This window comes from Lepus europaeus, chromosome 7, assembly GCF_033115175.1.
Source record: "Lepus europaeus isolate LE1 chromosome 7, mLepTim1.pri, whole genome shotgun sequence".
NCBI lineage: Eukaryota > Metazoa > Chordata > Mammalia > Lagomorpha > Leporidae > Lepus > Lepus europaeus.
In genome coordinates this window covers 102,314,737-102,337,888 of record NC_084833.1, presented here as the reverse complement: position 1 = coordinate 102,337,888, position 23,152 = coordinate 102,314,737, and the positions used below count along the sequence as shown (strand labels likewise).

The 23,152-nt window shown below is 42.6% G+C and overlaps 1 protein-coding gene and 1 pseudogene across 7 annotated transcripts in view; both read left to right on the top strand.

Annotated features, from left to right (window-relative positions):
• Positions 1–23,152, top strand: part of USP28 (ubiquitin specific peptidase 28) — a 74,136-nt gene that overhangs the window by 5,672 nt on the left and 45,312 nt on the right. For 5 of the 7 annotated variants that reach the window (XM_062197038.1, XM_062197033.1, XM_062197037.1 and 2 more), the window contains exons 2-3: positions 18,733–18,810; positions 21,189–21,321. In XM_062197038.1, coding sequence (XP_062053022.1) covers positions 18,733–18,810; positions 21,189–21,321 — 211 coding nt within the window. Of the gene's footprint in view, positions 1–18,453; positions 18,473–18,732; positions 18,811–21,188; positions 21,322–23,152 lie in introns of those variants that run through there. The other 2 variants (XM_062197034.1, XM_062197036.1) reach the window with 2 other exon arrangements.
• On the top strand, positions 11,947–11,999 carry LOC133764987 (small nucleolar RNA SNORD77; annotated as a pseudogene).

Below are 23,152 nucleotides of genomic sequence, written 5' to 3'. Positions count from 1 at the left end.
GAGCAACCAGGACTCATACCAGCAGTCTGATATGAGAGACTGGCCCCATCTTCACTGTCTTCTAGTCCCTTGCTACTCAAACTGGTTCATGGACAAGCAGCAGCCATATCACCTAGGATTAGAAATGCAGAAACTGAGTTTGCTGGAGCCACTTTGTACTGCTGTCCAAGAAACTATGTACATCTCTTCCAGCTCTGTCTTCTGTGACCCCATGTTGGTAGGCTGAATTCGCCAAGGTAGGAGGCAAAGCAAGGAAAAACACACCTACTACAAATCAGCCCACCACTGCTCGGACCTCCACCCAGTGCTGTTGCTTCCAATTCTGCCTTTTGACAAGATTTCTTGGGTGATTCATTTACACATTAAACTTTGAGAAACTTATAGTTAGGATTCCCATTTTCCATTCTGCTGAGCCCATGTGTCCTCAGTCCCTAGACAGAGCAACAGGAAAATCCTCTGCTACCCTGTCCAGCTGTTGTCTTGTCCACCACCTTCCTTTCATGTTGTTTGCTTTTGGAACAAAAGTTTTTACTACACTTGATCTTAGCCAAAAGGCTGAGAAGCGATGGAACAAAGTTTTTAAAGCTCCTGTTTCTTTTCCAAAACATTTTTCCAATGACAGTATAATTCAAACTCAATGTAAAATACAGACCTGAGCAAGATAACTCCCAGCTGATTGGAGTGTGAGACAGGTTGGTTCCCAGATCTCAGCACAAAGCTTCAGGTGACAGCAGCAGCATCTGCAACAGTCCAGTTATGAGATGGCCATGGGTGCTGTGTGGTTCTGTCTGGGCTCCAGTAGGGAGGGGACTGGTTGCCCAGAGGCCTGTGGAGAGGCCAACCAGGCAGCGGCAGGCTAGGTTATAGTACAGAAAGTAAGTGGTTTTATGTCATCAGCATCTGCCAGGCTGCCTACCTGTGAACCTTGCCAGAGTGTGCCTTTAAAAAAAATGCAAAAGATTTATTTATTTAAAAGGCAAAGTTAGAGAGAGAGAGAATCTCTTCCAACTGCTAGTTCACTCCCTCAGATGGCCACAACCACTGGGTTTGGTTTAGTTTGAAGCAAGGATCCAGGAACTCCATCTGGGTCTTCCATGTGGGTAGCAGGGACCCAAACACTCGAAGCTTTCTTAGGCACATTAGCAGGGCACTGGATCAGAAGTGAAGCAGGGGCCAGCACTGTGGTGTAGCAGGTAGGGCTGCTGCTTGCAGTATGGGCGCTGGTTCAAGACTCAGCTGCTCCACTTCAGATCCAGCTCTGTCCTATGGCCTGGGAAAGCAGTAGAAGATGACCCAAGTACTTGGGCCCCTGCACCCACGTGGGAGACCTGGAAGAAGCTCCTGGCTTTGGATTGGCATAGCTCCAGCCATTGCAGCCAGTTGGGGGAGTGAACCAGCCGATGGAAGACCGACCCCCTCCACCCTTCCCCCCGCCCCCCGCCTTTCCTTTTCTCTCTGTATAACTTTGACTTACAAATACATAAATAACTCTTTAAAAAAAAAAAAACGGAGCAGCCAGGACTTGACTCACTGTTGCTGGTTTGCGCCACAGTGACAGCTGAGAGTGGGCTTTTAGTAAGTCTTTATTACTATAGACTGAAACAGATATGATGGAAGTGACTAGTGACTGATCACCATTCAGTCAAATCAGTGCCCTGTCAGTAGTAATTTTTTTCCTTTCACTGTATTCCCTTTATTGTTGCACCTTCTCAACTCATATTCGCATGCTTTTATTATTACTAAGGCATTTATGATCCTTCAGTATTACTTTTTTATTGATATTTATTTTGGAGTTTGATTTTATTGTTATTTCTTACTAACTACTATGCTTTTTCCTAAAAACATCAGGGTATATTTTTTAATCATTGGCTATAGTATCATCACAGAAGTGTCACAGTATACCCTCAGTTCTTAATGAGCTATATCTTTTTTTTTAATATTTTGTTGTTGTTGTTTATTTGAAAGGCAGAGTTACAGAGAGAAGGGAAGAGAGAGAGGTCTTCCATCCACTGGTTCACTACCCAAATGGCCACAACGGCCAAAGGTGGGCCAACCCAAAGCCAGGAGCTTCTTGGGCTTCCACATGGGCGCAGGAGTCCAAGCACTTGGACCATCTTCTGCTGCTTTCCAGGGCCATTAGTAGAGAGCCGGATCAGAAGCGGAGCAGCTAGGACTTGAACTAGTTCCCGTATGGTCAATTCATATGCCAATGCCACAAGGCTGGCCCCGGCTATATCATTGTATAGTGTTCTTATGACTCTAAGCCCTGGTACATAGCCATTTAAGGAGTGTGTGTGTGTGTGTGTGTGTGTATATATATATATATATATATTTTTTTTTTTTTTTTTTGGGCAGAGTTAGTGAGAGAGACAGAGAGAAAGGTCTTCCTTCCATTGGTTTACCCTCCAGATGGCCACTATGGCCGGCGCACTGTGTCGATCCAAAGCCGGGAGCCAGGTGCTTCCTCCTGGTCTCCCATGCGGGTGCAGGGCCCAAGCACTTGAGCCATCCTCCACTGCCCTCCCGGGCCACAGCAGAGAGCTGGACTGGAAGAGGAGCAACCAGGACAGAATCTGGCGCCCCAGTCAGGACTAGAACCCAGTGTGCCGCCTCCGCAGGTGGAGGATTAGCCTGGTGAGCCGCAGTGCCAGCTAAGAAGAGTGTGTATTCTTAATCACATCTCTGCCTACAGCTCAGTGTCCTGTTGGTGCCTGCACTGCCGCAGCTCACTTCCTGGCTTCTGTTCCCTTGTATTTTTGGGTCCTGCATTACTCTTGTTCTTCTATTTTTGTTTTTCTTCCATCCTACAGATTAACCATTTGCATTCTTGGCTTCCGAAGCCTTTTTTTTTTTTTTTTAAGCTATATTTATTTATTTTGAAAGTCAGAGATACAGAGAGGGGAAAGTGAGATCTTCCACCTGTTGGTTGACTCCCCAAAAGACCGCAATAGCTGGCACTGGGCCAGGCTGAATCCAGGCGCTTCGTCTGGGTCTTCCATGTGGGTGGCAGAGGCCTAGACACTTGGGCCATCTTCTTTGCTTTCCCAGGCACATTAGCAGGGAGCTGGATCAGAAGTGGAGCAGCTGAGACATGAACCGGCACCCATATGGGATGCCAGTGTTGCAGGCAGTGGCTTAACCTGCTGAGTCACACTTCTTGTCCCTCGTTACTTTTTTATTAACTGCTTCCAAATCTGCATTTCTCATCCTGAGTTGTAGATGACTTCCACCCTTTGTTCCGAAATGCTTTTTTAGCAGTCCTATTTGAATAGCAACCTCATAAAACATGTGCTGCGTGCTGATTGTCCAAGGAATGTTGTATTACCTTGCTACTGGAGAGGAAGCTGAGATGCAGCTAGTATCATAGCTTATAAGGGTCTGCTTTGAGATTTTAAACTGAAGTCTTTTTACTTCCATATTGCAGATGAAAAATGGGTCTACCTAAAATGAAATCCTAAACAGTAAGTTGCATCTTCAAGGCACTCTGACTTGAAACGTAACAGTTTACATACTGTAGTACAAGCCTTTCTGAAAACGAACTTTTTGAGTAACACTTGAGTGTGAAGCACTTTAACTTATATTTTCATTGAACCCTCACAGCATCCCAATGAAGTAAACTTAGGATAGCCAGTAAGTAGAATTTGCAAAGTTACACAGCCAATAAATGATAAAACTGAAACTATTAAGATAGCTATTTTTCTCCAGTGATGCCAACTTTTGCTACAAACTCCAGATGGTTTAGTTGGATAGGCAGGTCATACTTTGTTACATTTATTTATTTATCAATCAATCAACCAATCACTCTAATGACAATTCCTACATGCATTGCTTCATTTCAACATCACCAGTGCTGTCAAAGCTTATGAGATACTTATTTTCCAAATGTAGAAACTATTGCCAGGAAGCTAATGTGTGCTGGAATGTAGCTGCATTGTGTTATTTCCATATACGAAGGGTCCCATATCAAAAGGGAGGCAAAATACAGATGCCCAGGGTCGTGAGGAGGGGCCTACAGCATGCTGTGTGATACCTGGTGGCCACTGCCAACCTGCATCCTAATCACATGTCCTTTTTCCAATTTTTCAGCCCAAGTTAGTACTTTTTTTTTCCTGCCCCGCCTCTCTGCTTCCTTCCTTCCTTTTTGAAGTAGAATTTTATGTATACATCTTTCTACTGATTTTTTTAAATTAAGGTACTATCCAAAGGTAACTGCTTTAGAATATACAAAATCAGTGGCTTTTAATATAGTCACAATTTTGTGTAGTTATCACCTCTGCTTAATTCTAAAAATGTTTCCATAACCACAAAAGAAAACTCCATATCCATAAAGTAATCACTCCTATTCTGTTCTGTCCTCAGCCCCTGGCAATACTGATTTACTTTCTCTTTATAGGTTTACCTATTTTCATATGAATGGAATCAAACAATATGTGGCTTTTGTTATATGGTGAATTACTCAGTGTAACAGTTTTAAGGTTCATCCAAGTTGGTGTGGTCCAGCTGATTTAAACAACTCAGTTTTAATGACTGAGTAATATTCTACTGTGTGTTTATGCAGTTGGCCCTCTATCTGAAGGTTCTACACTTGCAGATTCAGCCAACCAGGAATCGAAAATATTCTGAAAGGAGAAATTGTATTTGTTGAATGTGTCAGCCCCCTCCTCTTTTTTTAAGCATTAAATTGTTTATTGAAAGGCAGTGTGATAGGGTGGGGGTGGGGCAGGAAAGGAGCTAGGTCTTCCATCTCCTGGTTTTCTTTCCAAATGCCCACAACAGCCAGGGTTGAGCCAGGCCAAAGCCAGGGGGAGCCAGGAACTTCATTTAATCTCCCGTGTGGGTGGCAGGAACCCAAGCACTTGGGTGATCCCCTGCTGCCTCCCATGCATTAGCAGGAGACTAGGTTGGAAGCATAGCTGCTGGGACTGACATGGGATGCGGGCGTCCCAAGAGGTGGCTTAACATGCTGCAGCACAGTGCCCTCTGCAGGCACACTGTATTAGATATTCTCAGTAAGAGGTGATTGAAAGTATATAGGAGGGTATACATAGGCTAAGTGTAAATACCGTGCCGTTTTATGTAAGGGGCTTGAGCACCTGAGGATTTTGGCATCCTTGGGAGTTTTGGAACTAACCCCCTATGGATGTGGAGGGACAGCTGTACCAGTGATGGACATTTGAATTACTTCCATCTTTTGGCTGTTGTAGATAGTTCTGCTATGAACGTTTGTGTACAACCTTTTGAATACCTGTTTTCCATTCCATTGGGATGTACCTAGGAATGGAATTGCTGAGTCACATAGTAATTCTGTGTTTAATTTTTGAGAAACTGCCAGCTGTTTTTCATAGCAGATGTACCTGTGTGCAATGTAGTTTCTCTACATCTTCACCAAACACTTAGTATTTTCCTGCTGTGTTTGATGATTACCAGTGCTCTTACTTGATTTGCATTTCCCTCATTGGCTAATGATATTAAGCATCTTTTCATAATATATCTTCTTTGGTCAAGTTCTTTGCCCATTTTTGAATTGGGTTACTTTGCTTGGTTGTTGAGAGCTCTTTATGTAATCTGGATGCTAGATCCTTCTCAGCTAGGTGATTTGAAAATATTTTCTCCCATTCTGTAGATTGTCATTTCATTTTTTTAATGATATTCTTGATGCACAAAGATGTTTAATTTTGATGATATCCAATTTATTATTTTTTTTCTTTTATTTGTTGCTTGTACTTTTGGTATCTTATATAAAAATTCATTGCCAAATCCAGGATCATGAAGATTTTCCTTTGTGTCTTTTAAGAATTTTCTAGTTTTAGCTCTTAGATTTAGGTTGTGGATCCATTTTGGGTTAATTTTTGTATAATGTGTAGGTTGGAGCTCAGTGTCATTGTTTTTTTGTTTGTGGTGTACAGTGTGCCAACTTTGTATAAGAGACTACACAGTATATCAGTTCATTTCCATTACTATAACAAAGTTCCCAAGGCTGGGTACTTAATATGAAAAGAGGTTTATTTAACTCACAGTTTTGAAGGCTGAAAGTCCAAGGTCAGGTGGCCCCCTCCATTTGACCTCTGGTGAGGGCTCCCTTGGCTGAGACACAGCGTGGCAGATGGCATCACTGCAGGAGCAGGTGCAAGAAGGCCAGATCACACGGAGAGTGGGGGAGGGTCCAGTCTTGCTCTTTTGTAGCTCCTCTCTCATGAGAACTAACCAGGGTCCCATGAGAACTACATTAATTCCTTCTGAGTGCGACACTAAATGACCTGATCATTTCCCACTAGTTTGTCCCACCACAGAGGTTCATGCATCTCCCAACACTGCGCCCTTAGGAACAGGCTCCCAACACATGGACCTATGGGGAACGCAGTCAGATCACGTCCAAAGCATAACAGATGGCATCCTTGCTGAAAGTTAATTGAACATAGAGTATGAGTTTATTTCTAGGCTCTCAGTTCTGTTCCATTGGTCTGCATATCTGTTTATGCCAGTTCTACAGTGTCATTATTACAGGAGCTTTGCAGTAAGTTTTGTAATTGGGAAGTGTGGGTCCTTTACCTTTGTTCTTTTCAATATTGTTTTGGCTTGTCAGGATCCCTTGAAATTCTGTACGAATTTGAGGATCAACTTTTCCATTTTTTGCAGAAATGGCCTTTGGAATTCTGATAGGGTTTTCATTGAATTTGTAGACCACTTTGAGTAGGATTGTCCTCTTAATCTTAAGTCTTTTTGATTAAATTTATACGCCAGGTTTTTGTTTTTGTTTTTTGAGAGATCTGTTTATTTATTTGAAAGAGCTACAGGCTGGGGGGGGGGGGGGGATGTCTTCCATCCCCTGGTTCACTACCCAGATGGCTGCAATAGCTAGGGCTGGGCCAGGCCAAAGCCAGGAGCCAGGAACTTCTTCCAGATCTCTCATGTGAGTGCAGGGGCCCAGGCACTTGGACCATCTTCTGCTGCTTTTCCCGGGCCATTAACAAGAAGCTGGATTAGAAGTGGAGCAGGTGAGAGAACCTGGCGCCCACATGAGATTCTGGCATCATAGGCGGCAGCTTTACCTGCTACCTCACAATGCTTGCCCCTTATGTGCCAGTTTGATTGGGCCACAGGATGTCAAGACATTTGGTCAACTACTATTCCAGGTGTGTCTGTGAGGATCTTCCTTCCTTCCTTCCTTCCTTCCTTCCTTCCTTCCTTCCTTCCTTCCTTCCTTCCTTTCTTTCTCTCTTTCTTTCTTTCTTTCTCTTTCTTTCTTTCTCTTTCTTTCTTTCTTTCTTTCTTTCTTTCTTTCTTTCTTTCTTTCTTTCTTTCTTTCTTCTTCCTGTTCTTTCTTTTTTCTTCCTTTTCTTTCTTTCTTTCTTTTTTATTTAAGATTGATTTATTTATTTGCAAGTCAGAGTTACACAGAGAGAAGAGGGGGGTGGGGAGAGGGAGGAGGGGGGTCTTGCATCCAGTGGTTCACTCCCCAATTGGCTGCAATGGCTGGAGCTGTGCCGATCTGAAGCCAGGAGCCAGGAGCTTCTTCCAGGTCTCCCACATGGGCGTAGGGGTCCAAAGACTTGGGCCATCTTCTACTGCTTTCCCAGGCCGAAGCAGAGAGCTGAATTGGAAGTGGAGCAGCCAGGACTCGAACCAGCACCTGTATGGGATGCTGGCACTTCAGGCCAGGGCGTTTACCCGCTGCACCACGGGGCCGGCCTTGAGGATGTTTCTGAATGAGGTTAATGTTGAAACAGTACACTGAGGCTGGCGCCGCCGCTCAATAGGCTAATCCTCCGCCTACGGCACCAACGCCCCTAGTGCCAGTTGGGGTGCCAGATTCTGTCCCGATTGCTCCTCTTCCAGGTCAGCTCTGTGCTGTGGCCCGGGAGGGCAGTGGAGGATGGCCCAAGTCCTTGGGCCCGGCATCCGCATGGGAGACTAGGAGAAGCACCTGGCTCCTGGCTTCAGATCAACGCGGTGTGCCGGCCACAGCGGCCACTTAGGGGGTGAACCAATGGGAAAGGAAGACCTTTTTCTCTCTCTCTCTCTCTCGCTGCCTGTCAAAAAATAAATAAATAAATAAATAAAAAGAAAAAGAAAGAAACAGTACACTGAGTAAAGCAAACTGGCCTTCCTAATGTGGGGAGCCTCATTCAGTCAGTTGTAGATTTGAATAGAACAGAAAGGCCAAGGAAGAGGGAATTTCACCTGCCTAACTACCTGAGCTGGGACAACAGTCTTTGCCTGCCCTTATACTGGAATTTATATCAAGGACTTTCCTGGTTTTGGGGCCTTAGACTTGGACTAGAACTCCACCACTTGGGCCAGTGTTGTGGCATAGCTGGCAAAGCCACTGCCTGCAATGCCTGTATCCAATATGGGTGCTGGTTCAAATGTTGGCTATTCCATTTCCAATCCAGCTCCCTGCTAATGTTCTTGAGAGACCAGCAGGAAGGGGCCCAGGTCTGTACCCATGTTTGAGACCTGGAAGCAGCTCATATCTTTGGCATGGAGCCTGGCCTGGCTTAATCTTAACTGTTGTGGCCATTTGGAGAGTGAACCAGCAGGTGGAAGATCTACCTCCTTCCCTCCCTCCTTTCTCGCTTGTTACAGAGAGGCAGAGGCAGAGAGAGAGAGGTCCTCCATCTGCTGGTTCACTTCCCAGATGGCCGCAACAGCCGGAGCTGTGCTGATTTGAAGCCAGGAGCCAGGAGCTTCTTCTGGGTCTCCCACACGGGTGCTAGGGCCCAAAGACTTGGGCCATCTTCCCCTGGAAGACCTCTCTTTCTGTCTCTCCCTCTTGCTCTCTGTAACTCTGCCTTTCAAATAAAGAAAATAAATCTTAAAAATCAAAACTCCACCACTCGTTTCCTGCATCTCCAGTTTGCTGACTGCAGATCTTGAGACTTCTCAACCTCCGTTGCTATGTGATCCAATTCTTTATTATAAATCCTTGTAATAAATCTCTGTTTATAAGTGGAGCATCCCTAATCCGAAACTCTGGAATCCAAAATGTTCTGAGGTCTGAAGCTTTCTGAGTGCCAGCATGATTTGGCTTATGGATTTGGGTTTTCAGATTAGGGATGCTTAACCAGTAGTCTGTGGGAACTATTCTGAACTCTGGGGAAAAAATCCAAAATCTGAAACACTTCTGGTCCCAGCATTGTGGATAAGGATGCTTAACGTCTATGTGACTGTACCTTGCATTGGTCTGTTTCTCTGAAGAACCATAACGCAGTCTTCTAATCCATGAACCTGAATGTCCTTCAGTTGTCAGATCTTCTCTCAAGTTAAAGAAGTTAAAGAAGCAACTATTTTGTAGCTGTCAGTATACAAATATTTCACCTCCCTGATTAAATTTATTCCCAGGCATTTTATTCTTTTGGGTGAAGTGTACATGGAATTTTCTTAATTTCCTGTTTGGGTTATTGCTGTATGGAAGCAACTGAATTTTGCATGTTCCTTGTACTTTAAAACTTTGCTAAGTTTGTTTATTAGCCCTAATAATGTCTCTGTAGATTCTTTGTGGTTTTGTGTATGTAGGATTATTATGTCATGTGTGAATAGTAATAATTTTACTTTTTCATTTCTAATTTGTATACATTTATTTCTTTCTCTTTCCTTCTTGCTTTGGCTAGAGTCTCCAGTACCTAACATGGCAATGGTGAAAGTGGGCATCTTTGTCACATCCTTAATTTTATTTGGGAAGTTTTCAGTCTTTCGGCATTTAACTCTCAGAGAATATTATCTGTGGTTTTTTTTCTAATAACAGCCCTTTCTCATGCTGAAGACGTTTCCTTTCTATTTCTAGTTTTTTGCTTGTTTTTATCATGTATGCAAGTTTTTCTGCATCAACCAAAGTGATCGTTCTCAGTGTGGTGTACTACAAGGTTTAGTTGTCAAGCTGCTTTTCTTTTTATGTTGTGGGCAGTAACATTCTCCTAGGCAGCCAGTTGCAAATATTTGACTAAGCTTTATCTCTTCAATCTTGGAGCTGCTTAGAGTATATCCTGCTTCCCATTTTTCCCTGCCAGCATCCTGCCTCTCATCATAACTGGTTTACTCAGTAGGCTTGTAACTCATAGTTAAGCTCTCCTCTCTTTCCCTTTGAACCAGTTGTTTACATGTGCTGGCTTCATCCTCTGAAGTCCCTTTTTCACCCTGAGGTATCTTCCCTACTGAGGCACCTGTAATGCAGATCCACTCATTGTTCATCAGATAAAGTCTGAACTCTTGGAACCCTTCAGCAGGGCTGGAATTTGGCCTTGCAGCTAAGAGACTGGTCACGTGGGATGCCTGTGTCTCACATCTTAGTGCCTAGATTCGAGCCCTAGCTCTGGCTTCTGATTGCAGCTTCCTGCTAATGCACACCCTGGGTGGCAGCAATGAGATGACTCAAGGAGTTGGATCCCTGCCACCCATGAGTAAAACCTGGATTGAATTCCTGGCTCTTTGCTTTGATTTTGGCTAGCCCAGGCCCAGCCATTGTGGGTATTTGGAGAATGAACAAGCAGATGGGGGTTCACATGCTCTGTCTGTCTGTATTTTTGTGCACCTTTCAAATAAGAATAAAAAAAAAGAGACATTCATAATCCAATCCCACTTTATCTTTCTGATCTCTGTTATTTATTAGAAATGGGAACTGCACACTGAGATCTGTGTAACAGTAACTTAAGATTTTACTATTGTTAGGATCCTAAAACTATAGGCTTATGAATTTAATTCTCATGTTTTCCCCAGTATTTTCCAAGCTTCTCAATTCACCTTTGCAATATATTGTTAAAAATGATATTTTCCTGGGGCAGGCACGATGGCACAGTGGTTTAAGCTGCTGTTTGGGAGGCTTGCATCCCACATCTGAGTGCCAGTTTGAGTCCCAGCTGCTGCAAATCCAGCTGCCTGTGTATGCAACTGGGAGGCAGTGGAAGATGGCTTAGGTGCTTGGATCCCTGCCACCCATGTGGGAGACCTTGTTGGAGTTCCTGATTCCTGGCTCAGCCTAGCCCAGCCCAGGCAGTTGCAGCCTTTTGGAGGTGTGTACCAGTAGATGTCATTCTTTTAAATAAATAAAATAATTCTTTGTGGCCGGCGCCGTGGCTTAACAGGCTAATCCTCTGCCTTGCGGCACCGGCACACTGGGTTCTAGTCCTGGTAGGGGCGCTGGATTCTGTCCCGGTTGCCCCTCTTCCAGGCCAGCTGTCTGCTATGGCCCGGGAAGGCAGTGGAGGATGGCCCAAGTGCTCGGGCCCTGCACCCGCATGGGAGACCAGGAGAAGCACCTGGCTCCTGGCTTCAGATCAGCGTGATGCGCCGGCCGCAGCGGCCATTGCAGGGTGAACCAACGGCAGAAGGGAAGACCTTTCTCTTTGTCTCTCTCTCTCACTATCCACTCTGCCTGTCAAAAAATAAATAAATAAAAATTAAAAAATAAAATTTATTAAAAAATAACTTTGAAAAAATTATATTTTCCCTAATTTTTGGAGATTCATTCTGTTGTATCTGTGGACAGATTCTTTGAGCCTTAGACAATGAATTGAATGAGACTCACACAGCAAGTGCAGGCAACAGATATTTATGATAGCGAGTAAAGTATACTTCACAAGGAGAGTAGAAGTGGGCCTCTGAGAAGAACTCAGCCAAGTCGAAGACAGCTCAGAACGTCCGCCCATGGCCACAAAGCAAAAGTACACACCATTAGACTGCAGGAGTGGGCCTCAGAGAGAGTTTAAGGCCCTGAATTTCATTTGCCTCGTTAATTTATAGCCAGATTTTTAAAGGGTAGAGAGAGTTGTTGCCAGGAATACTCTGGCCAAAAGCCCTGGATGGAGGGTTGCTGCCATCTCAAGCTGAAAGAGGGTTGTGGGGACTCAGGCCAGGTGTTCTGTGAAGCAGAGCTCATATTCCTCTCAAGATTAGCTTTAGGGGCTCTCTTCCTGGACTGGCGACTGGCCTGGGTTGTGTCTTTTTTTTAAGATAATATGATAGTTGCATAGTTCAGCAGATTGAATTTTTTTTTATATTTATTTATTTATTTGAAAGGCAGAGTTGCGGATAGGGAAAGACGGAGAGAGAGAGAGAAAGATCTTCTATCCACTGGTTTACTTGACAAATGGCCGCAATGGCCAGAGCTGGGCCAATCCAAAAGCAATAGACAGGAGCTTCTTCCAGTCTCCCATGTAGGTACAGAGACCCAAGCACTTGGGCTGTCTTGTGCTACTTTCCTAGGCACACTAGCAGAGAGCTGGATCAGAAGTGGAGCAGTTGGGACTTGAACCGCAGCCATATGGGAATGCCAGCTCTGCAGGTGGTGTTTTTACCTACTATTGCCATGGTGCTGGCCTTGGCCTGGGTTGCTCTTTATCTCTTGCACATGGGTAGACTGGCTTTGAGCTTTCTAAATTCGCACTTAGCATTTTAAAGCACATAAGACAGCTTTAACTTTCTCTGAAATTTTTTTGAACTCTTCTCCTTGCCCCTCTCTCTGGGCCCTAGCTATCTCCTGCCCGAGTACCATACAACAGTATAGAGGCTTCCCAGTCTTACTTCTCATATTTAGCTAAGCCATGCATTCAAAGAAATGAAAGAAAGTGTTATAAACTGATAAAAGCAAGATGCTAGATATTAGGTACAGGATGAAAAAATACTGTATATGACAGTTTCTAGAAAGGTATCTTAGAAACTATTAATAGTAGTCATCCTTGGGAAATGGAATGGTCGCAGGAAGAAGAGATTTCCTTTCTACTTAATATCCTTTTATGCTGTTGGAATTTCTTACTCAGTGCATATGAAAAATCTGAAAAAGTACATGATTTGTTCTTTTTCTTTCTTGATTTTAAGTTTCAGTTCAAACCTGTACACCATATAAGAGCATCTAAATTTTAAAAGTTTTTAATGCCTTTTAAAAAATTTAAGCCAGTTTATAAACTAAAACAGACATACTCATGTACCAAACTTTTCCATCATTCACGTAGATTCACATGTAACCCTTTACTGGGGGATTTAGTTGTATCCACAAAAAACTACTATTTATTGCTTTTAGAGTTATATCCTTGTGGCTCTTTAAGTTTCTACTCCATGAATAAATTGGACCAACATGAAGTTACTGCTGGAAGAAGCACTGAAAAAAAATACCAGGTCTTTTGTGGATCCTTCCTTGTTTTGTGGAGGTTGACAAGGTTAGCAATGGTATCAGAGTGTAATTATTAAGACACTGTTAGCCAGACTGTTTCTGGAATGATGCCATATATTTCCTTTAACTCTTCCTAAGATTTTGTTTGTTTCCCTTGAGTACTTAAGTTGTTTTTCAAATGGGAAAGCCAGATCTTTAGCTTTGGAGGGGATTGTCGTAGGCACACATTAGTAGTTTTTTTGTATAAAGGAACATTTCATAGTTGTTTAATGTTAAATACAGAAATGTCTCTGAAAGACCAGACAGTTTAGATCAGAAAAATGTTCATCGGAATGATGAAAATAGCATTCCTGTTTGAAGAGATGAAATAATTTAGGAAGTTGAACACAATGCTTAGTTAGATGCTCTAAAAATTAGTAATTAGTAGTTTTGCTTTATTTGATCAGAGAGTTTTAACTTAGTTGCTGTAGGATTAGGCCAGTTGTTGTTTGTTACAAAAACTTGATAGCTTAATATTTTTATTGCCTGAGTAATCCTTTTCATTGCATATTGTGAGGTAAGTTTCTGTCTTTGCTTAAAGAAGGTATCAGCTGTGAGAGTTGGCCTGGACTGCACCTAAGCCACGGAGTAGCTGAGGCTGAGGCTGGAGAGCTTGAGCTCTCTCCTTCAGAGTTGTGTGTGCGCCTGTCTTTCTTCACTGCCTCTGGGTAGGAAAAGAGAGTACTTTTTGTTTCATGAAAACGCTATGAATTTAGCTGCGGAAGTACAAACCTGCTAGCTCTTGCTAGTTATTTGACTTCCGTGGGACAGGAGCACAGCCTTTGTCTTGTCTCTAGTTGGGCTGTGTACTTTATACACAGCGGTGTCGTTGACAGTGGAGCTAATAATTAAATCCACTTTCTGTGATGTTCAGGAAAAACAGTGAATTAATCATGTAGTAGGATTCTGATTGCTTAGTTTGTTACTATAAAATTGTTGTTTAATACCTAGTACTTATTAGGATTTTGAATATGGGTACTGCTGAGAACATAGGTTTAACTAAATATTTATAAAACTGAGGCATGTCATAGAATTTGTATCTGTACATCCATAGTATAGCTTAATACTTGTGAACTTTGCTACCCAAATTCTTTTTTTTTTTCTTTTTTTTTTTTTTTTGACAGGCAGAGTTGGACAGTGAGAAAGAGACAGAGAGAAAGGTCTTCCTTTGCCGTTGGTTCACCCTCCAATGGCTACTGCGGCCGCGCATCACGCTGATCCGAAGCCAGGAGCCAGGTGCTTCTCCTGGTCTCCCATGGGGTGCAGGGCCCAAGCACTTGGGTTATCCTCCACTGCACTCCCGGGCCACAGCAGAGAGCTGGCCTGGAAGAGGGGCAACCGGGACAGAATCCAGCGCCCCTACCGGGACTAGAACCCGGTGTGCTGGCGCCGCTAGGCGGAGGATTTGCCTATTGAGCCGCAGCGCCAGCCTACCCAAATTCTTAGTAACTGCCTTTGATTTATCTTTTAAGATATTAGATGATAAATGGGTTTTGTAAACCTTAACTTCCTGATTTGCCTGATGGCTGCCTATAAAAGGTTGTCATAAGGACCACAGGTACTTGCATATAAGACACGTGTTTACTGACATGAGGTGAGTGTTCAATCAATGCCAGTTAGAATTTTTACCAGTACTGTCCTATGAATGAGTCAAGTTAGACTGTTACTGTATGACTGTTGCATTAAAGGAGGCAAAGAAAATCATATTTAAAACAATTAAGAGAGCCACATGTTGAGAAGTACCAGGTAAAGATACAAGTTCATTCATTCACAGGCTCTTTTCATTCCTTCAACATGGGAAGTTAGAAAGGGAGACACTAGTGTGGACCAACATTCTTGGACACACTGTGTGGAGGAGGTAAGATGAATGTATCCCTTGCCTGGAGGTTGGCATTCGTAGTTTAACAAGGTAGGAGGTGATTCTAGCATAACAGGGGCAACACTCCCAGGCGTGAGAGAAGGTGGCAGGAGTTGAGCTGGCTAATGTTGGAATCAAGGAATGGTCTTTGAATGCCAAGATGAGGTGATTTGGATTTAAATGATCATGTAGAACATTGTTCTTGGAGCTGTAAAAATAGTTTTATATAGTATTTTTGAACATCTCTTCCCAATAGCTTTCTTTTTTTAAAGATTTATTTATTTATTTAAAAGTCAGAGTTACACAGAGAGATGCAGAGTGAGAGAGAGAGAGAGAGAGAGAGAGGGATCTTCCATCTGCTGGTTCACTCCCCAACTGGCTGCAACGACTGGAGCCAGGAGCCAGGAGCTTCCTCCAGGTCTCCCATGCGGGTGCAGGGGTCGAAGGACCTGGGCCATCTTCTACTACTTTCCCAGGCCGTAGCAGAGAGCTGGATCGGAAGTGGAGCAGCTGGGACTTGAACCGGTGCCCATATGAGATGGTGGCACTGCAGGCAGCAGCTATACCCGTTATGCCACAGCGCCAGTCCCCCCCCCCATAGGTTTTAAAAATGGAAAACTGAAGAATTTTTTTGCTTTCCTGAGTATATTATCGTAGATAATATACTGTTACTGTCAACTGCTACCTATTACAGAGTGGACAAAGAGAGTGAGAGTATTAGAGTGTAACTGACTTTCAGTAAAATAGTTAATATCTGAAAACCAGTTTTCATTGATTCACATTTATTTGAATCTCAAGTTCTCTGAAATTGGAATGTTACTTTACATGTACTGTCCTCCAAGTAGTAGATATAATTGTCATCGTCTGCACATGTCTGCTCTTGTTCATAGCTGATCCTGCTGTTGTGATGACAGTCAAGTTATCAGCACTGTTAGTACCACCCAGTTTACTTGTCATTTAAAGTGTCTTTTATGGGGCTGGCGCGGTGGTGCACTTAGTTAATCCTCCTCCTGCAGCGCCAGCATCCCATATGGGTGCTGGGTTCTAGCCCCAGATGCTCCTCTTCCAGTCCAGCTCTCTGCTGTGGCCTGGGAAGGCAGTGAAAAACAGCCCAAGTGCTAGGGTGCCTGCACCTGCGTGGGAGGCCAGGAAAGAAGCTCCTGGCCCCTGGCTTCGGATCGGTGTAGCTCTGGCTGTGGTGGCCATGTGGGGAGTGAACCAATGGAAGGAAGGCCTTTCTCTCTGTCTCTCTGTCTCTCTCTCTTACTGTCTGTAACTCCACCTATCAAATAAATAAATAAATAAATAAAAAATTTTAAAATGTCTTTTAGAAAATTTCTCTGCGCTTCAGCATCGAAATGGAAAAAAAAAAAAAAACAAAACAAACAAAAAAAAACTGTCCATGAAGAAAAGCTTGGAAACCGAAGGATATAAGTTGATTTTATATGAAGCAAAATACTTATCATTGGAGAAATGAATACAGTTTTCTATTTTCTTGCAAAGCTACAATCAAATGTTTTCCTAGAAAAGAAGATTCCATAGGTATATTGAGCTGTGTTAAGTTTTGTTGCTGAGAAACACGCAAAAGAATTGCTAATCACATACTGGGCAGTGCACCTGGAAGCAGGGGAAATTGCTGTAGTCCTCAGTATGGATGAGAGAATTCAGAGCTACAAGAAGCAGGTGTGACTGATTCATGTGTCAAGAATGTCAGTAGGGCACTGTGTCATAGTTTTTCTTTCTTAGTTTATAACCAGTGACACTTCCAATTTAGTCAAATGTGGTATTTATCTCTCTGCTTCCTCATGATAGCTTGTTTGGAACAGATTATGCTACTAAGTAATCAAACTTGTGATTATAAAAATGCAAGCAAAATTTTAAAAAGGAGGGGGGAACTTTTTAAGATGCAAAGATCAAGGTCAAAATATAAGACTAAAATACTTGCATTGTTTTCTGTTAGCTGGGTCTTGCCTGTGTCCTTGTCTTCAGATCCAGCCTGGCATATTGGTTAGGGTGCAGACTCTGGAGTCATGCAGCCTGGATGCAAACTCCAGCCCACTCTGTACTGGCAGTAACCTGTGTAAATTACCTAACATCTCTGTGTCAGTGTTCTGTCAAATGAGCATAATACCTATAATACCTATCTCATACATTTGTTAGAAGAGTCAAATGAGGTAAATTAGTTACTACATGCAAAGTGTTTAGAATAGCAGCTGGCTAAAAGTAAACAGTGCATGTTACCTGTTGTTTTTTACTGGGATTGTTTCTTGTGAATCGGAAGTGTTAATTACTATACGGAGTGATTCCAAATGGAGATGTGATTATCCATCTCATCGCCATCTTCTTGGTCCCAGTTTGGGGTATATTGATTTTGTTTGCGTGTTTAGAAAATTGCAGTGTGTGATTGAACTATAGAGATCCACTCATTTTCTCAGAGTAAGATCAAGTGGGACTAGAATTAGTTTGGAAAAGTTTTTAATACTTTTTCTCCAAGTCATATGCCATGTTTTCAGCTTTTGCCAAGACTAAATCCCAACACCTCTTAGTCTAGTGTTCAGTCTCCCAGTGCAAAGGCAGGGATTGGCTTTGACAAGGCTCTGAGCCTCCGGGGCTGCTGGTCTCAGCAGAGCAGGGCTCCATTTCTGGCCTGTGACTCCAGCTTGTGCCTAGAACAGCAGGCCACTGGTGCTTTTCTGATGGCTCTGGAGGGCTGTTTCAGCTAGTTATTTCTAGTCGTATGATGTTGTGTTGCCTTGGGCCCTCAGCTGTTGAAGAACGCAGGATACTGTTTCTGTCACAGGTGGCCGAGAACGTGGACTCCTCTCTGAGACGTAGTATGAACTGGAGGATAGTTAATGGTGAAACATCGGGTACTGAATCGGAACCTAACTCTGGCATAGCCCTAGGAGTGATATAAATTCAATTTTTTTCTCACTATGTTTTTAGTGTTCATCTAAAAAAATTCCTAGGTTTCAGGTTGGGCCAGCCAGTTGTTTAAAATGGAACTGCACTTGTAAAGAAATGTTTCGTGTTAACTCGGTGCAGGATAGAAGGAAATAGTAGGGTGACAGCTTCAGGCTGAAAAAGGGTTGTAAACTCATCTTGTGCTAGTTGGAAGTTAACCAATTGAGTTTTTCCTTGATGAAGAGGAAATATTCCATAGTTCATTCCCCAGAGAAATATTGCATAGTTCATTTTATTTAATAGCTCAGAAATTCTACCTTTGATTATATTTCCCTTTCAGCCATCAAATCTAAAGTTTTAAATATGACGGTGGTACTGATCATTTGTTATTTATACGATTGGGAACTTACTGTCAGTGAAAAATGACACACAAAGGGCATGTGCAGTGAAGCTTAAAATAGTATGTCTTCACATCCATGCGAACTCCCTGGCCTGCCTCTGGCCTGCATATGCACTGCTCACAGAAAGAAGACCCTGAGGCGCTATAATCAGTCAGTGAGGCAAGACTGGTAGGTTGAAATGTTTCTGTATTTGTAGTTGTACTATTTACTCATATTTCTTTCATGTGTGCCAAAGTATTTTCTGTGATGAAACTTCTGAATGAGTAACGAATTTGGCATTTCAGAATGTGTCCGACCATCAGTGTCTTGTTGCTCGGAGGGTGTCAGTTCTTCAGAGGAGAAAATACAACTCTCATGCCTGTTGATCCAAGATGCTTTTCTTCTTCTCTGACATATGTCTATGATTTTATTTTGTTTCTCAAATGTAGAGCTGCCAAATGCTGCTAAATCAACTGAGAGAAATCACAGGCATTCAGGACCCTTCCTTTCTTCATGAAGCACTAAAGGTTGGTTTCCAGACTCCTGTTAGCCAAAGCCTTTAAAACAGTAGCCCATATCGTAGTTGTGGCAGTTTAAGATGCTTTTAGACCCAAAGGAAAGCAACATAGGGACAGAAGATCCACAGGTCAGATGACCCTGTACCTTCAACCTATAAATTATCAGGGCGTAGGAGAGTCTTGAACAGATGTATTAGTCAGCTCTTTATTACTCTTTAAACATTTTTAAAATTTGATTTATTTATTTACAAGCACAGAGACGGAGAGATCTTCCATTTGTTGGATTATTGCCCAAATGCCTGCAAGAGCCAAGAGGAGCCCAGAACTCAGTCTGAGTCTCCCACATGGGTAGCAGGGATCCAAGTACTTGCACCATCACCTGCTGTCTACCAGGGTGGCCATTAGCAGGAAGCTGCATCACAAGCGGAGCTGGGACTTGAACCCAGGTACTCCAAATGTGGCATGCAGGCATCCCAAGTGGCATCTTAACCATTGCACCAAACCCACCAGAGCTCATCATTGACTATAGTATGTGAGATGCGCTTCTTGGGAAGGAAAAGTTTTGTTTTGGCTTACACTTTGAGATTCACCATTCAAGATTGGGTGACCCCATTAGCCTAGCGTCTGGTGAAGGCTGGCAGTGGCAGAACATGTGCTGAGGACAATTGCATGGTGAGCCAGGAAGCAGAGAGTGATGTTAGGCCAAACTTGGCTTAACTAATTAGCCCTTTTGCTAGAGCTACCACCCAAGGGCAAGCCTCCAGTGACTTAAGGACCACCCGCTGGCCCTACCTTCCAGGGGCCATAATTAGGTCAAGTCTCCACCCTCATCCAGACTCATCAGCGTTTAGCATTAATCCATTTTACCATTAACATAAGACTTAGGGGTTTAAACATCTGCATGAGTTTGGGGACCGAAGTCCACTTCAGTCCATAACAGGTGGGAGACCCCATAGAGCAAAGATTTGTGTTATATAGAGACCTTAGATGCATCCTGATCCAGACCAACAAACTGGGAACTGTTTGAGTCACAGAAGTCTGAAGTGGTTATTTGATCCTGAAAAGCTGCTGTTACCTTTGAAGTATGACAGTAGTAAAGGCTATATTTTTAAAAAGGTATATTCTGAAATATTGACCAGTTGAAATGAGATGTTTAGCATTTGCTTCAAACTCTGAGAAGATAGGCAGTAGAGGTGAAACAAGATTAACTGTGACTTGATAATTGTTGAAACTAAGTGATGGCTACATGGGGTTTAATTATTCACTGTGCTTTTGTAAATGTTAGAAATTACTCCCAATGAGAGGTTAAAAACAAATATGGTCACCTCTACAAAATATGATAACTATTGTCACTTTTATTATAGAGGCTGACTTCATTTAGAATTTGTTATGTTGGGGCTGGCGCTGTAGCATAGCAGGTAAGGCTGCCACCTGCTGCACTGTCATCCCATATGGGCAGCTATTAGAGTCCCAGCTGCTTCACTTCCAGTCCAGATCCCTGTAATGTTCCTGGAAAAGCAGCTGAAGATGGCCCAAGTCCTTGGACCCTTGTACCCGCATGAGAGACCCAGAAGAAGCTCCTGGCTTCAAATTGGCCCAGCTCCAACTGTTAGCAGCCCTTTGGAGAGTGAACCACTGGACAGAAGATCTCATTCTCTCTTTCTTTCTTTCTTTCTTTCTTTCTTTCTTTCTTTCTTTCTTTCTTTCTTTCACTGGACAGAAGATCTCATTCTCTCTTTCTTTCTTTCTTTCTTTCTTTCTTTCTCTCTCTTTCTCTTTCTCTTTCTCTTTCTCTTTCTCTTCTTTGTAATTGTGCCTTTCAAATAAATAAATATATTTTTTAAAAAATTGATTTATTTGAAAGGCAGAACTACAGAGAGGTGGGGGGGGGGAGGGAGAGAGAGAAAAAAGAGAGAGAGAGAAAGTGAGAAAGTGAGAGAAAGAAAGTCCTCCATCTGCTGGTTCACTTCCCAAATGGCTGCAACAGTCAGACCACATCTCTGTCTGAGTCTCCCATATTGGGGACAGGGACCCAAGTGCTTGAGCCATCATCTGCCTCCCAGTTTGCACATTAGCTGGAAGCTGGATCAGAAGCAGAGCCAGGACTTGATCACAGATGCTCCAGTACGGATGCAGGCATCCAAAGCAGCGCCCTAACCACTATACCAAACGTTTGCCTGAATTAGATGTTTAGTATATGCTTTAAGCATATTAGACCTGTTCTTGACTGTTACTGTCATTTTCTGCCTTCTACCCTAGAATTATGCCTGGACTCACTTAGCGTGTTACCATGGCAGACAGGAGCTATAACCAGAAAACGGATTTGCTATTTTAGATTCTGTGATGCATTCCTTTTGAAATTTCTATTGTTTTTTTCCTCCCTTTAGGCCAGTAATGGTGACATCACGCAGGCAGTCAGCCTTCTCACTGATGAAAGAGTGAAGGAGCCCAGTCAAGACACTGTTGCCACAGAGCCATCTGAGGTGGAGGGGAGTGCTGCCAACAAAGAAGTGCTAGCAAGTGAGTATATCCTGTGCTGCTCATTCTCTGAGTTGGCAGAATAAGAAATCAGTTCTGTGTGTTTCCTGTTCATCACGTCACCTCTTTGGAAGTAACAGTAGAGATAGTGACTTGTCAAGCCCTTATACTCTGCCAGCCACAGCTCCAAGCACTTAAATGCTTTCATTCATTCATTCATTATTTAGCATGTGTTTTATTTATTTTTTTTCTTTTTCCTTTTTTTTAAAAATTTTTTTATTTTTTATTTTTTTTTATCTTTTATTTAATGAATATAAATTTCCAAAATACAGCTTATGGATTACAATGGCTTTCCCCCCCATAACTTCCCTCCCACCTGCAATCCTCCCCTTTCCCGCTTGCTCTCCCCTTCCATTCACATCAAGATTCATTTTCAATTCTCTTTATATACAGAAAATCAGTTTAGTATATATAAAGATTTCAACAGTTTGCCCTCACATAGCAACACAAAGTGAAAAAATACTGTTGGAGTACTAGTTATAGCATTAAATAATAGTGTACAGCACATTAATGACAGAGATCCTACATAATATTTTTTTTAAAAATTGATTAATTTTCTATGTAATTTCCAATTTAACACCAAGGTTTTTTTGTGTTTTTTTTTTTTTTCATTTTCAATTATCTTTATATACAGAAGATCAATTCAGTATAAACTAAGTAAAGATTTCATCAGTTTGCACCCACACAAAAACACAGAGTGTAAAAATACTGTTTTAGTACTAGCTATATCATTACTTCACATTGGACAACCCATTAAGGACAAATCCCACATGGGACATAAGTACACAGTGACTCTTGATGTTGATTTAACAATTTAACACTCTTGTTTATGGCATCAGTAATCTCCCTAGGCTCTAGTCATGAGTTGCCAAGGCTATGGAAGCCTTTAAGGTTCGCCGACTTCGATCTTATTCCGACAGGGTCATAGTCAAAGTGGAAGTTCTCTCCTCCCTTCAGAGAAAGGTACCTCCTACCTTGATGGCCCCGTTCTTTCCATTGGGATCACACTCGCTGAGATCCTTCATTTAGGTCGTCGTCTTCTTCTTCTTCTTCTTTTTTTTCCAGAGTGTCTTGGCTTTCCATGCCTAAAATACTCTCATAGGCTCTTCAGCCAGATCCAAATGCCTTAAGGGCTGATTCTGAGGCCAGAGTGCTATTTAGGACATCTGCCATTCTATGAGTCTGCTGTGTCTCCCCCTTCCCATGTTGGATCCTTCTCTCCCTTTTTTGGTTTTATCAGTTAGTATTAGCAGACATTAGTCTTGTTTGTGTGATCCCTTTGACTCTTAGATCTATCAGTGTGATCAATTGTGAACTGAAATTGATCACTTGGACTAGTGAGATGGCATTGGTACGTGCCACCTTGATGGGATTGTATTGAAATCCCCTGGCATCATTTGGGGCAAGTCCGATTGAGCATGTCCCCAATTGTACATCTCCTCCCTCTCTTTTTCTCATTCTTATATTTAACCGGGATCACTTTTCAGTTAAGATTTAAACACCTAAGAATAATTATGTGTTAATTACAGAGTTCAACCACTAGTACTAGAACAAAAAAATACTAAAATGGATAAAGTTTTACATTGTACATCAACAGTCAGCACAAGAGCTGATCAAGTCACTGTTTCTCATAGTGTCCATTTCACTTCCACAGGTTTCCCCTTTGGTGCTCAGTTAGTTGTCACCAATCAGGGAAAACAAATGATATTTGTCTCTTTGGGACTGGCTCAATTCACTCAGCATGATGTTTTCCAGATTGCTCCATCTTGTTGCAAATGACCGGGTTTCATTGTTTTTGACTGCTGTATAGTAT